The following is a 16,734-nucleotide window of genomic DNA, read 5'->3' as shown; positions in this document are numbered from 1 at the left end:
GTGTAGTGAATGCTAGGAATTCCAGAACTTTGTACCAAAAAATTCTTTGCATGGAAACTACTCCGTCAACCCTTAAATGTACGAAATAACCAGGAATTTTAAAAATGTCAAAATCAATGGAATGGGATAGATAATTAAAACAATATATTTTTTTTATAAAATATATTTTTTCTAAAACAATCCTGTACAAACTGTATATTCTTTTACCCGTTTGCTGGCTAAAAACGTAGCACTGAACCTAAAAAGGACGATGGCCAGTCTCAATTTGCAGGACATATGAGCATAATGAGACCTATCACAATGCTATAAGTTAGCCCATTCGCAAGTTCTTCACTTGGATGGCAAGCATATGATGATCTATTCAATCACAAAACATATTCATGACTTGCGATGATTGCAGGAGATATTGCCTCGAATAGTTGGATGATGCTTTGAGGCAGCAAAGTGCCTGTGCTTCATTCAAGGGCCAACTTCCTCTGACATTGTCATCGAGATCTTGGATTTATTTGCATTATGATGATCTATTCAATCACAAAACATATTCATGACAATGTCAAAATATATTTCTTACAAATTACAATTCACTAAAATAATGTTAAAGAGATATTGTAACATCCCAAAAAACCTCTAAATAAATTATTATTAAATTTTCCTAATTTAGGATATTTCACTGTTTAGTAATTTAATTATTAAATAGAGAAAAATTAGAAAACAAGTCTCTAAATTCATTAGAAAATTATGATTCCAATAAAAATTTGTAGATATCCTAGTAAGGATACAAAGAATGACATTAGAGGATACGACAAAAGCACTCGGGGAGAACAAGGTGAAAGGCATCTTAAGCCTTTGTGCAATTTAATATGAAAAGTTAGTCCATTAGAAAGTAAAATCATATGCCTGAAATTTCCATTGAGTAGCAGAGTGCTGGACTGCTGGCTTCACTTCGTATAGCATGTAATACAAGAAATATTTGATCCTAGAAAAACTATGAAGATTCAGATTTCAGAGTTGTAGGTATGTCTCACCTCCTAGGTGAAGGGAAGGCCATCCATTTATGGATTTGACAAGTCATTTTGATTGCTCCCTAGAAATATATTCCGTCAGTATAACAGACAAACTGAATAAACAAAAAAAACAAACTACAATAAAAGATTAACACAAGCACACTGAAAAGTTTAAGCTATACAACAGCATTCTATTAAATTTTGGTAAAGAAGCTTATGATACGCTTATTCATGTGATTAGAAAAATAAATGTAATTGTGTGAAAAAGGTAGGTGCAACGTGGGGGAGGATAGGTTACCCTCCAAATCAGCTAACAAAAGAAAAAAGGATAAATTAAGTGTCAAGAATGCAATAAATTAGGGTAACCTTTAGAGAATGGAACTTGTTACACTTCTCACGTTTAAGCAACCTACCACTAACTCCTCACAGTGGGAGGAGGATGAGAGCGGCAAGGGTGCTCTCCCCACCTAACCTCCTTAATTTAGCCTAATCTTTTAATGATATAGCAAACCAGCAGAGGAAATAAGAGAAGGGGAACAACATGTATTCTGCTTGATGTCATAAGGCCTTTACCCTGGCAAATCTCAAAATATTTAATGAGAACATAAGTTAAGAAAAATAAATAAATTTAAAGACAACAATAAAATAAAAATTCTGAACTAAATTAACGTTAAGGTTAAAGTTTTGATCATATATTTAGTTATATACAAAATCAACAAATATACAAAATAAACTACAGACAAAATCTTTTGCAAAACAGCATCCATCTCTCATCTAAAACATGCCAAACTAAAAATCCAATTCCTAAAAGTCAACAATGTATTAATTTATCTTTACAAAAAATAGCCTTTAATAACAAAGGCAACTATGACTACCTAGTTACCTATACAAAAATACAAGAACTTAAAAACATATTATACACAATTAATCCAGCTCCAGAGAATGTACACTTTGAGAGGGGACACTGAGCATGATAATATTTTTTCTTTATAAAGCAATTACCTGAAACAGGCACTTCAGGAAGCACTTCATCTATTACCCGAGTCTCTTCTGATGCTTTGGTGGCAGCCCCCACATTCGTGCTAGCATGAAGTATGGACCCAATGTTTTTTTTCACCACTTTTGCCTTTCTGAGTTAACCAATATAATTAAGTTACAATTTTATATAAATACAATAATGATATTTGAGAGTCGAGATAATTTAACTTATAAAAATCAAGAATTTCAGCTCAAACCTTATTAACTTTCGCTTCGTAATGCCCGCTTTCAACTTTGACACCCCTTTTATAAATTATGCAAAACATTATTCAAATTGCTTTAGAAACTGTGCATAAAAAAAGGAGAAAGAGAAGCAAAGAAACGAGAAAAGTTCATGTATACCACCCACCTGGTTTAAGAGCCATAGAGGTTGAAACAGGTTTCCGATTGCCCCTCTCAGCTTTAATAGAAGCAATGACAGAATCAGCACTCAGCCCCAATCCTTTTCTTCCCACCAGCTTCACTCCTAGTTTTTCACAAAGGTAATTCAATCTCATTTCATCACCGCCTCTCACCTCTCTTAGGTCAAGAACCTGTTGTCTTGATAGTAAAGTGTAGACATGAAGCTGCTGCTGCTGATTAAAATGTGACTGGAGCTGCTGAAAAAGTAATTTGTTTGAGTATTGTTGTTGGTCTTGTTTTGCAACTTCATGACACTTCTTTCTAGGCTCACTAAATGTTACCCTCAAGATTGCTGGTGACTTGGGGTCTGCATTCTTCCGAGCAAAAATGACAGAAAAGCTCCCAAATTCTATATCAGGTTCTCTAAATAAATCTGCAAGAAGGGAAGCACAAGAATGAGCATTTGAAGGGGTCCTATCAACCTTCATCCTCAGTGATCGAATATTAGCATAGTGGGCCATATTTGAAGCTTCTCTTAGACCACTTAGAAAAGCCCCATGCATAGTTGCAGGATAGCGCCTGGTGGTTGCCTCCCCAGCAAAGAAAAGTCTACCATCTCCCACACTTTCTGCTAAAATATCATAATCATCACCTGAAGCTCCAACTGCAACATTAGAGTAAGAACCAAAGCAGAAGGGATCACTACCCCATCTAGTACAGACAGTTTGGATAGGTTCAGGAACGTTGATTCCTTTTGGTTCATAAATACCTGCACACAGATTTAGCATTTTGCTTCATAAATATTTCCTAAATAAAATAGTAATCAATATTAAGCTATTTATGACCAGTTTGATTAGACTGAAGTTCAGCAACAAATACTTGTTCAGAATCTTTTTAAAGAACAATTTGGAAATATTATTGTTGAAAAGATAACATAAAGAAATATATGACAGAATATTAATAATGTACTATCTCAGTAGTATTAAACAACCACCACTTAAATTTAGCTGTTTCATATAAAATAAATACAGCATTGCAACTTAATAGAAAACCAATATTTCTAATGCCAAAAAGCCACCAACAGTATTTGTTCGTAAGTTCATGAAGAATGATAAGCATGGAAGAAAAAAGATACAACTTAATTTACGTATATTCTGAATAAAACTTATAGCCCAAGACACATGACATGGAATTGAGGAAAACATGCAAACTACTTAATATATTTTATTTATTTGTTGGTGTACATTCTATCTTTTATTAGCTAATTTATAACGGGAAAGAAAATATCAATGAAGTAGCTTCCATATAAAGATTACCCTTGAGAATTTGAAGAACCCGTGTGACTGCATCTGTAGGGGGCATGCTCTCAAACTTATGTGCAGCTTCCCCTGCTACTAAAGCAATCAACAGGGGACCACCAGCAACTGTTGCATAACTGTAAAACAGAAAAAACTCCCCACGACGACTTGGATCGTTAGAAAGATGCCCAAATGTGTCAAGATCCATCTCCCAGAAAACATGAGGAAAGAGCATAGCAACCTTATTCAGTAGACCAAAACCCAATCTTTTTATTCCATCAAGTTTTCTTTGAGGCAACTCCGGTATAAATTTCATAGACCCTTTCTTCAATACACCTAGTGGAACAGTGCACAGTGCCATATCACCTTCAAATACCTGACTTCCTGCAATAACCTGCACTCCATCACTACTGTACCTAACCGTATGCACAGTCTTCTCATATAAAATAGTCACGTTCTCAGCCAAAGCCTGAACCAGCTTTCCATTTCCTCCAGGCAAAAAGCAATGATCTCCTCCCATATCATATGGATCATCTTGGTCCCAAAAAGCAAGTGAAAGATTCGATAGCAAACCCGCATTAGCATACTCCAAATTCGCAAGATGCCAATTGAACAAGTTCATCTCCTCATCATTCACTGAATCTCCTCTACACACTTGCCTGAATGTTTCCAATGCTGCACCAAGGGACACGTCTACAGAGACCTCCCCCATTAATTGCCTAAGCCTGCTTGCCTTGTCTAGTAACCTATTAAAAGCAGATTCCACCTTCACATCCATTTCAGGGTCAACTGGCTTTCCATCCAGACTATAAAGTGGACACCTATCTCTCACCTTATGAAGCATATCACCTAATTGCCGCGCCACAATCCCAAGAGGATTCCCAAGTGTACCTGTCAAAACACTCCCACCTAAATCCGCAGCTGCACATACCCTATTCCCTACCTCCATTTTCTTGGTATAAACCCTACCCCCAGCTCGTTTCCTCCCTTCCAAAATCGTCACTTTAAACCCGAATCGCAATAGCTGCCGCGCAGCCGCCAACCCGGCAAGGCCTGCTCCGATAACAATCACACTCGTTTTACCCGGTTCAGCTGGGATTTTTTCCTTAATTTGGGGAGCAACACCAAAATTGATATATCCATGTGAGACAAGGTAATTATATGCAGAGTCCAAAAGGGTGTGGTAATGTTGAGGTATATAATCAATGAACATGTTCTTAGTGATCCAATTGGACACATTCTCACGCCATTTAGCAATAATGTGGTTCCTAATGAGAGTGTAATTCACCTGTTCAATCCCTCCAATAACGGTAAGAACCCCAGCTTCGATTTCTTCATCTGTGAGTGAATCCGCAGGAAAACCAGCAGTGAGAGCAATCAAAGCTTCAGTTTTGGCTTCTTTGTTTATCACAATAATCTCATCAGAGGTGTCAGGTAACGATGATAATGGGTTTCTGGTAAAAGACGAAGAAGAAGAAGAAGTGGTGTAAGAGGCAATATCGTTGTTGTTGTTGTTGTTATTGTTAGCATTGAAAGAAGCATTGAGAATGAGAGGAACACGAAACGACGCCGCCGGATTGCGTTGGGACCTGCCACGCCTCCTCTTCTTGGGAACGGTGAAAGAGAGAGAGAGGTAGTGATTCAAGCTAGGGTTAGGGTTTTGGATTGAACCGGAATTGGGGTCCAATGAAACATTATTGGGATTAGGGTTTTGTTGGGAAGAAGGAAAGACAGAAAATTGGGATGATGGATCCATCACACTGTGAAATTATGGTGATTTGATTTGAAGGTTAATGGTTATTTAAGTCTGTGACCATAATCCAGCATGTAGCGAGTTCAATGAGTTCGTCATCCACCATACATACGGCCACAACCAACACCCTTCAGGCCTTCACTGCAAGCTCGCCAAGGGAAATTTTTGGATGTTATCATTTTCGGATCTGAGAAGAAAATATAATATTGGAGTGAGGATATTCTAACTACCAAAGATTCTCACTACATCACCATTGATATTGATTAGTGTTTGAAGAGAGAGAAATTCTAATGGAGATTAGATAGGTAGTAAGTTAGTAGTAAAAAATTTGGGTAGTGAGAATATCCCTCCTCGTAATATTGAGAATAAAATTTATTCTCGTAGTTTTACCCTTTATAATCTGTATTTATGTGTAAAATTTTAGGGGTAGGATATTGTAACAATTAATTAGTGTTACTACTTATTATTAATCAATTTCACAATTAGATCGATCATATTTATTCAACGGTTACATTTATTTTTATTTTTGTATGATTTCCTATATTTAATGTGAAAGCATTAAATATGAGAAATCATAACCATACAAAGATAAAAATAAATATAAAATATTAAATATGAGGAATCATAACCATACAAAGACGAAAATAAATATAATAACGGTTGGATCAACATGATCGATCTAACGGTAAAATTGATTGATAGTAACACTAATTGGTTGTTATAATATCCTTCTCCAAAATTTTCTCTTTTAATTTTGCGGTACGCTATTTTTCTTAGGAGGCGTTTGGTACGGGAGAAATTTTTTTTTAACTGGGGAACTTATTTTGCGGAAATGTGGGCTGAAATATTTTTTTGCAGATAAGTTATAAAATTATGTTTGGTTGACCAAAATTTTACCTGAAATATTTGAGTTAGTTTACTGGGTTGATGTTTGGTTGATTGTGAAAAAGTAGTAGGAACGTGGGGTCCCCGCTTTACTTTTGTCGGTGTGTGTTTATTATTACAAAATAAACCCCATCTCTCTCTGATACCATTATCAATCTCTAATACAATGTCTTTCTCTGCAACCAAGGTTGCTCAACCTCTCTCTCAGATCCATTTGACCAACCTCTCTATCAATCTCTTCACAACTGTCGTTCCCCAGTTGTTGTTGTCTTCGATGTTGTCAAGGAAAAGAAGCTCAAATCAATGGCCAATCTGGTACCCCTTTTGCCTCTTTTTATTTTTTAATAGGAATTATCTTAAATCATCAAGCTTCTCAAGAAAGAAAACTCTGTAGTGAGCACCTACCGGGATCATGTTCATGCACTAAGTAACGGGTATACAAAACAAAGAGGTTATTTTGGTATTCTTCTCCGCGCCTCAGCTTTCACTTCCCCGGGGAACAATGAATCCCATATTTTTGATGGATTAATTTTGTTGGTTGTTGTACACTGTTTCAAACGTAAAAGCAAAATACTGGACAATTCTTTACCAGGGTAAATGTTGCTTTTTGTGGTACCAAACATGGCAAACCCAAATGTCTGATGTTACTATCCCAGGCAAGCAAATATTATCTGCGTACCAAACGGCTCCTTAAGTCGTGGAAGAATTATTGTTGTGGCGAACCATTTTCTTATATAATTTTTTACACTTTTATTTTATGTTTTTATTTTAGCTGCTCATGTTGTTTGTGCATATAGTATTGGATCAAAATTATGGAATTAATTGATATGTTAATTGTATTTATATTGCTTTGGTATCACATGAATATCTAAGTAATATGTAATTTTTAATTGTAAATATTGACATGAACTGACTTAAGGAATTTCAAAATTAAAGTAAGAAATGTTTTACTTTGGTTCAAAATTCGGTCCCTCAATAACTTTTCACATCCAGAGACCCTAGTGTTTAGTAATGTTTAGTAATTTCAACTAAATATTGCATGTTCTTTATTATATTTATTATTACAATTATTATCGAAATGAGTATTTTTTTTATCATAGATATGCTTAGAGGGAATGACGTTTTTTGTCATAGCGACTGGACTGGTTATAGAAAACTTCAATATTACTTAAATTTATCTTATATTTGTGTATATTTGTATGCTAACCTTTACAAAAAATAAACATGTCTAATCTGTGTCTGACGATTGACAAATGTGGGATAACAGTCAACTTTTACGAGGATCATACAAAATTTTACATCTTGTTTGGGGCTGAAGGAGTGTCTGCTATTTTCTATCCGTACAGAATAGAAACTTACGCGTATAATACGGACTAAATAGGACTTAGTCAACACACATACTTATTGTAAATTAATAAAAGTAGTAACTATATCCCATATAGTTTAGAGGCTTGTAGTAACTACCCAAAGGAGTGCTATTTTATACTTGTATGAATTTATATTCGATCTGCAATCAATATTATTTATGAGTGTATGTTATTATTGTTGCAGCTGTTTCCTTGAATTCTCATGCTTCATTTGTTACTGTGTTTATTGGTGAGAATTCTTATCCTCATGGATCTTGACTTGGCACTCCTTGAGGATGAACCCGTTGTTATTACTGAAACTAACAGTGAGGAAGAGAAGTCATGCCATAAAGCATGGAAGCAAAGTAATAGGTTGAGCCTTATATTCATTAAGATGACTGGTTCCAACAACATTAAGTCAAATATTCCACAAACAGAAAGTGCTACGAAATATATGTAGTTTATGGAAAAACATTTTCGCTCAGCAGACAAGTCACTTGTTGGTACTCTTATGGCGCAGCTCACGACTATGAAGTTTGATGGGTTGCGAACTATGCAAGAGCACATTATTGGGATGATTAATCTTGCAGCAAAAGTCAAGACCTTGAGACTTATAGTTGAGGACTCCTTGGTTCAGTTTGTTCTGAACTCACTGCCTCCTGAATATGAGCCATTTCAAATTAACTATAACACTATTAAGGACAAGTATAATGTTAATGAATCGACCAGTATGCTTGTTCAGGAAGAAGGGCGATTAAGGAATCATGCGAGTCACTCCATTAATCTCATGGGTCAAAAAGCTGGCAAAGGACTGAAAGCAAAGTCAATACACTTTAAGAAAAGGAAAGTACCTGCGAAAGTTTGCCAGGAGAAAGAAAAGAAGGAACAACAGGACATTAAGTGCCACTTCTGTAGGAAGTCTGATCACTACCAAGCTCAATGTCCTAAGCGTATAGATTGGTTCGAAAAGAAATGTAATTATCAATCTTTCGTAAGTTTCGAATCAAATTTAGTTGAAGTTCCTAATAATACTTGGTGGCTTGACTTTGGTGCTATAACGCATGTTTCCAACAACTTGCAGGGATTCGTTACGATCCGAACTATAAATTCAAATGAAGATCATTTTATCTTTATGGGAAATAGAAAGAAATCTTCAATTGAAGGCATAGGAACTTATCGACTGGTCTTAGATAGTAGCTATCATTTAGACCTATTACGCACTCTTTATGTGCCTTCATTGTCTAGAAACCTTATTTCTGTTTCTATGTTGGATAACAATGGTTTTACGCTTATGTTTGGATCTAGTGTTTTCAATTTATATAAGAATGCTGATTTTATTGGTTCTAGTTTTCTTATGGATGATTTATATAAATTGAAACTCGATAATGCTTATGTTGAATCACTGCTTAATGTTGTTTTCAATGTTGGTTTTAAACGTGGCATAGAGAATGAAGATTCTGCTTTCTTGTGGCATAAAAGATTGGGTTATATATCTAAAGAAAGAATAATGAGATTGGTGAAGAATGAAATTTTGTCAAATTTAGATTTCAGTGACCTTGAGTTATGTGTGGAATGCATTAAAGGAAAGTAAACCAAACATAATAAGAAAGACGCCACAAGAAGCTCCCAACTTTTACAGATAATACACCGATATTTGTGGTCCAATGGACACTCCAGCCTTTAATGGAGAAAAACATTTTATTACCTTTATATATGATTTTTCACATTACAGTTATATCTATTTGCTTAATGAAAAATCTCAATTAGTAGACGTCCTAGAGACATTCATTAAGGAAGTTGAGAGGCAATCAGATGGAAAGGTGAAAATTATAAGGTCAAATAGAGGTGGTGAATATTATGGAAAATATAATGAGTTAGGTCAATGTTCAGGTCCTTTAAAAAAGTTCCTCGAAAGACATGGCATATGTGCACAGTATACTTGCTAGGCACACCACAACAAAATGGTGTTGCAGAAAGGCATAATCAAACATTATTGGATACAGTGGCAGACTTACTTTGGTTCTTCTGTCTGCATGTGCAGACATGAACTTTCATGTAATTTTTTTTTTTTTTTTTACAAAAGGGATAATTAGGTAAGAGTAAAACTTCTTTTGGGTCGTTAACAAAAAATACGGTCTCCACATTCATTCCTTACAAAAAAAAAAATAGTCTCAAGGTCCTTAAGAAATTCAAAGTGAACCCATTTAGTTGAAGTGGTCCCTCACAAATTCAAAAAAGACTCATATTAGTCCCTCAAAAGGACTAAAATGGATCCACTTTAAATTTTATAAGGACCACGATACTAATTTTTTTATTAGGGACTAAAGTGGATACAATGTTTTTTGTTAGGGATCCAAAATGGGCTTTACTCATTAGGTAAAGCTGAAATAAAGATGAAGAATTTCCTTCTTCAGTTCTCGTACTTCTCCTCGCATCATCGACCGACCATGTTTTTTGGGGTTTGCTTTCAGCTTTTGTGCCTTATCCTAGCTTAAAAAAAAGGATTGATGCCAGGTTTGACATTCTCAAATGAGTTAATCTCTAGTGATGAGGACCTTCACTGTGATTTTTCTTGCCTTCTGTGTAGGTAGTGTTGACTTTTTTATTCACCATTATAAATAAAATGATGATGTATGGATGTACACAAGTATATTATCATATTTGTTTTGGAGAATTGGTAAGATTTTTTTTGAGGGGGGAGGGGAGGGGTAAATGATTGGTCAAACTAATGCGTGCAGCTTATTATGGAAGCAACTAGATTATGAGTGGGTTTATAACCTTATATTAAAGGTTGATTTAAACTTTCTTTACAAAAAAAAAAAATTTCGGGGGCCACTGCCCCCGAATCCCCAACACTAAATGTGTTGACATAAACAAAACTTCCTAGGTTCGCCACTGATTGGATATGGTATGAATATGTTGAGTAACTCCACACTACCTAAAATTTTGTGAACTTACGCGCTTAAAATTGCGACTTACTTGCTAATTAGGATTCCTAGTAAGGCAATTTAAAAGACTCCTTTTGAATTATGGACAGGAAGCAAACCTAGCTTGAAGCACTTGTTGCATGCTTGAGGTTGCCAAGCCGAAGCAAGAATTTATAATCCACATGAAAGAAAATTAGACTCTCGAACTGTTAGTGGATACTTTATTGGTTATTTTGAGAAGTCTAAAGGGTATGTGTTTTATTGTCCAAACCATAGTCTGTGAATTGTAGAAACTGCTAATGCTAGATTCATTGAGAATGGCGAAGTTAATGAGAGTTCTAAAAGGAAAATTGTGGAAATAAAGTAGACTAGGGTAAATATTCCATCGCCTATAATTGTTCCTCCCTCCACAATTTCACCTAATGTTGTTCCGGCTATTGTAGAATAGAATAACAATATCGAAGAACATTTGAATGAAGAAGTTCTCCCAGAAGATAATAACTTGCAGAATGCTAATGTGCAAGAACCATAGTAATTAAGAGGATCCCAAAGGGAACGTAAGTCAGCTATTCCAGATGATTTTTTGGTTTATTTACAAGAAGAGAAAAGTACCTTTTGGGTCTTCAACAAAAATTACGGGGCTCATTTTAATCTCATAGGAAAAAAATTGTCTTGCGGTCCCTTTGAAATTAAAAATAGATCCAGTTAGTAAAAATCGTGGTCCATTTGAAATTCAAATAAAATCCACGTTAGTCCCTCAAACGGACTAATATGGGTCTATTTTGAATTTTAGAGGGACCACAAGACGACTTTTTTTAAGGGATTAAATTGGATCTTGTGATATTTGTTGAGGATCCAAAATATACTTTACTCTTACAAGAATTAGATTATGATGTTGGAATCAATAAAGATCTAGTTTCATTTTTACAAGCTATAGAAAGTTTTCAATCTAAAAAATGGATTGAAGCTATGAAGGAAGAGCTAAAATCCATGGAACAGAATAATGTCTGGGAACTCATTGAATTACCAGAAGGTTCTAAAAGAGTCGGTTGTAAATGGGTTTTTAAGACAAAATGCAACTCTAGTGGTAATATCGAACGATATAACTAGACTCGTTGTCAAGAGTTACACTCAGAAAGATGACATCAATTATAAAGAGACATTTTCACCGATATCGAAAAAGGATTCATTTAGGATAAAAATGGCATTAGTGGCTCATTATGATTAAGAGCTACACCAAATGGATGTGAAAATAACCTTTCTTAATGGTGATATTGAGTAGGTAGTTTATGTGGACCAACCTGAAGGTTTTTCCTTGGAAAGTGAAAGAAAGTCGGTGTGTAAACTTAAGAAGTCAATATATGAACTTAAGCAAGCTTCTATATCAAGTTCAATACCATTGTTTCTTCTTTTGAATTTAAGGAAAACACTATTGATCGGTGTATATATCAAAATATCAGTGGGAGTAAGTTTATTTTCCTAGTTCTTTATGTTGACAATATCTTACTTGCTACAAACGATTTATCAACATTGCATGAGACTATGGATTTTCTCTCAAATAAATGAAAGATATGGAGATGCGCCCTATATGATAGGAATAGAAATGTTCCGTGATCGATCACAAGGATTGTTAGGACTATCTCAGAAAGGATATATTGAGAAGGTTCTTGAGAGATTTAATATGAGTAAATGTTCACATGAGATTGTTCTTATACAGAAAGGTAATAAATTTAGTCTTATGCAATGTCCAAAGAATGATATTGAACGAAAAGAGATAGAAGTAATTCCATATACTTCTGTTGTGGGCAGCTTAATGTATGCTCAAACCTGTACTCGACCATATATAAGTTATGTGGTCAGAATATTGGGCAGTTATCAAAGCAATCCAGGAATAGAACATTGGAAAGTTGCAAAGAAAGTTTTAACGTAACACCCCAAAATTTATTTTTTTTAATGATATATTTGCCAAAATTCACATTTTATTATTTTTTGGGATCTTATAAATAACGTAGAAGCTAATTTAAAACTAATTTGAAAAATTTTTACCGCCGCGCTTGCAGTAGGGACAAGTGCAAGACTAACTTTATCTTTTGAAAATATTCCAATCAGTTCATTGCTTCGCAACTAACCCGAACACATGCTCTCATCCCCACCTGCATAGCTCTCATGCACTAACTGAGCTACCACCATTTGGTAACTTTATCATAATCTTATACCAAAATATATTCAATGTAAATATTTAAAACTTTAAAATTTGTAAATCCAAAATCTAAATATATCTCATACATTTATTAAATCCTAGACTTATCTTGAAATGTCTGAGTCATTATTCCCACTGCTCATTGCTATAGCTCCAACCTTTGAAACCTGCTTCACAATCTGCTCCCTCGTAGGATCATTGCAGCACAAAGAAATAAACACAAAAATCAACAAATGCTGGTAATCCAAATCCAAAATACAATCAATATAACTCAAATAATCAAATAAAATATCAATTCCATTATTCATCATATTTATCTTTATTAAGTTCATTTAGTGGGAAGAGAACAATGGTAGACCCGAGAGTTCCTAAGGATTAAAATTTACTTGTAACAAATTTCAAATAAAACAACCTATAATTATATAAATAATTCAATTATTTTCTAGATGTATAAATTAAACCCAATAAAATTCGCAATAATATAATTATCCTATAATATCTTTAAAATAAATTTCGAATAAAACTATCCTAAGATTTCCTAAGCATCTAGAATACATAAAACAAGATCCATAAAGCTAGCTTATGACTCTCTAGGGATTAGGATTATCTGGACTCCATATTTGGTGACTTATAGGAGGAAAAAAAATTAGAGCAGAGAAGCGCAATTGGTAGCCAAAGAAAATAATAATAAAATAAAAATAAAAATTTGAAATAAGAAGAAAGAAAAGAAGAGGAGAAGATGAGAAGGAGAGAAGAGGAATACAATGGATTGGAAGTGATTTGATTTGCTTAGGCTAAGCTCCTATTTATAGCTGACGTTTTGGGCTCAAGAGATGGGCTTCGTAGAATTTATTTTCTTTTATTGGCTAGGACATTTCTGACTCATAGATCTAATCTAATCAAATAAAGTATGCTGACTCATCCTAATCCAATGCATTTAATGTTATGATATGTATAGGGTTAAATCCTATTATTATGTTTTATTACTACTGGTTATCATAATTTATCATTAATATACCTTAATCATTACCAAAATAATTATTCACATTACCAATCAAATGATAATACCATTAAATGCATATATTAATATATATGACCAATCAATTAATAATTCAAATAATTATTATCATAATTTATTATTAGTCCTAATATATATATATATACACACACATTATTATTATTATTGCTACTAATTTATAAATTATTATTATAAATTACTATTTATCCTCGGGTATTACATTTAAGGTACCTTAAAGGAACGAATGATTACTTGCTCATGTACAAAAGGTCCCATGAATTGGAAATGATTGGATATGTGGATTCAAATTTTGGTGGATGTCTTGATAGTAGAAAGTTAACTTTTGGCTACTTGTTTATGTTTGCTCAAGGAGCTATATCATGGAAAAGTGCAAAACAGACTATTGTTGTTTCATCCACTATAGAGGCAGAATTTGTGGCATGTTTTGAAGTCACAATTCATGCATTATGGTTGTGAAACTTTATTTCGGTACTTACGATTGTCGACACCATTAGCATGCTATTAAAAATTTACTGTGATAATTCTGCAGCAGTATTCTTATCTAAGAACGATAGATACTCTAAAGGTGCCAAACATATAGAGCTAAAGTATTTTGCCATTGAAGTGGAAGTTCAGAAACAAAGAGTGTCAATTATGCACTTCAGAATTGAACACATGATGACAAACCCTTTGACGAAAGGGTTACAACCAAAGCTATTTAAAGAACATGTTGAAAGTATGGCCTTGGTTGTATTAAAGATTATTAATGTGTGACACTCTGAACTCACGTTATGTATTTCTGACATACATTATGTTTCCTTGTTATTTTATAATTGTATACGCATTATTAATTTTAACAAGGAAGTCTTTATACGACATTATGTGGACCATTATGTTCGCTATATATTATAAATGTTATATGATGGATTGTTGATGTTGTAGTATATGGAAGAGAATGCGTTGAATTAATAATGCACTACCACCATAAGTCACATTTGACAATATATCATTTTATGATGGTCAATGCGAAAGATGTATTGAACATGCATATTATGATTGATCGGGCCAAGTGGGAGAATGTTAGAAATGTAACGCCCACATGATAGAAATATCATGAGTCATGACTATTGATGTAGCCTAATTAATAATCAATGGTTATAAGATTAATGCTTTTAATTATAGAAGCAATAATCATTACGGTTACAATGTTGATGCATTTGATCTCAAGCATTGATCTATTATATGATGAACATACCAGATTAAAGACAATTGAATATATATTAGGGTTGGTCATCTCTCCCCTTCACACAAAAGTGTTATTCCTCCATTAGAAAAACACATAATAGAAAAGAAGGCCCTGAGAGAAATCACCCTAACACTGCTACAAAAGAGATGGCGAAAGAGATGACCGATGTTATTCCCTCATCATCGTTTCATGTTTCCTGGTATGTCTTTATCCTTGGTATATGGGAAAATAATATTTTCCCAAGATCCTTTATCATGTTACTATTTCATGATTTATGAACATGATATATTAAGTGCACACACAGTTAACAAACTGTACCCAACTAGCCTTTATATCACATATTGCCCCTTCGGCCACATTTTTTTTCCTATTCGTGGTTAGACATTTTATGGTTTCTCTATGTTTGTTTTGATGTTTTTGAACTATTTCTTGACATTTCTTTTGTTATGGTTATCTCTTGTCATTGTTTTGAAGGAGAGATTGACATAATAATATTACATCTTTTCTTACTCTAGAATCAATTTGATAGTCCATTGGGAATCATTCGAGCAATAACTTTTTTCTCGATTGACAATTTTCAACACGCATGCTTAAACTGGTTAACTCAAATTCGTATTGTATTTGTGTTGACAAAAAACTGATGTAAAAAAATTTGTGACATGTTTGTGTTTGTGTCGACAAAAAACTGATGTAAAAAAATTTGTGACATGTTACATGTCAACTTACAAACGCAACACCAAAGCCCCACTATGCCTTAATACATTAACAGTGTCTTAAGTCTGAAGATGCTCATATTGTCTTGAGCTCTTGAGTCTATGTCTTTCGCTCAAGAGGGGTCTTTATGTCTTTTGATCTCCTCTTGCTTTGCCAACCAATTAACCTTCTTTCTTCATTCTATATCAAGCCGTATGGAGCCACCACTTCGCCTGCATGCTTTACTTGGGTTTTTATGCCTCAAGGGAGGGTACTGGCAGACCTTCCAAGCATTCGGTAATCTTCTTCCAAGGTGTTAGTGTTATGTCAATATTGGTGAAAGTGATATTCGGTATATAAGTTATTTCTGTCGTGTTAGCATGCATAAAAAGAGAGAAATTTTGAGACTAACAAGGTATTTGTATCAGTCGTGTCAATCTGCATATTAAGCCAGATATTATGAGGTTAATAGGTTAGTCATGTAAAGTAGAATAATATTTGTATCACAAGTTTTGACACGAATTTTTATTCATATTGTACGCGTGTCAAATGTAATATTTGTATCCAATCTTGATCCACTATGAACCTGACCCGCTAACATGAATTATCATCGCTATTCTTTATCCGTCATCTTTTTAAACCACAACTCACACTAGCCATATCTTTATCACCACTATTATTTTTTAATTGAAAAAGTTCAAATACCCCGGTGATCCCCCTTTGAATCACTTATCTCGTTATATTTTTTTTATCGTTTATCCCTTATATTTTTTTTTTCCATCTAAGTGCATCCTTAATACCGTTAAAAACTTAATTAATCTGTCTATTTTACCCTTCTTATAAAAATACGTGCGTATCATCTTGTCCCCCTAAGCTTTGCAAGGGTTTCTAATGTTTCAACGAAATTTCTCCAGTTTTGAAAAAAATTGATTTAAATTCATGGCTTTGTAAATACTTGAATATAAAGCTTGTCAAACTTGGTTT

The 16,734-nt window shown here is 34.1% G+C and overlaps 1 protein-coding gene across 1 annotated transcript; it reads right to left on the bottom strand.

Moving 5' to 3' along the window:
- Positions 1 to 187: 187 nt before the first annotated feature.
- Positions 188 to 5,577, bottom strand: LOC133304430 (protein FLOWERING LOCUS D). Its single transcript, XM_061504465.1, has 6 exons — positions 3,701 to 5,577; positions 2,392 to 3,153; positions 2,240 to 2,285; positions 2,007 to 2,134; positions 1,026 to 1,084; positions 188 to 521 (listed from the first exon to the last, which is right to left on the bottom strand). The coding sequence occupies exons 1-5, from the start codon at positions 5,436 to 5,438 to the stop codon at positions 1,053 to 1,055; spliced, it is 2,706 nt and encodes a 901-aa protein (XP_061360449.1). The 5' UTR covers positions 5,439 to 5,577; the 3' UTR covers positions 188 to 521; positions 1,026 to 1,052.
- Positions 5,578 to 16,734: the final 11,157 nt, after the last annotated feature.

This window comes from Gastrolobium bilobum, unplaced genomic scaffold (assembly GCF_033153095.1).
Source record: "Gastrolobium bilobum isolate Gb01-03AN ecotype WA unplaced genomic scaffold, APGP_CSIRO_Gbil_v1 utg14467, whole genome shotgun sequence".
NCBI classification, from domain to species: Eukaryota; Viridiplantae; Streptophyta; class Magnoliopsida; order Fabales; family Fabaceae; genus Gastrolobium; species Gastrolobium bilobum.
Note: the sequence above shows the minus strand (reverse complement) of the source record. Positions and strands in the feature narration are given on the sequence as shown.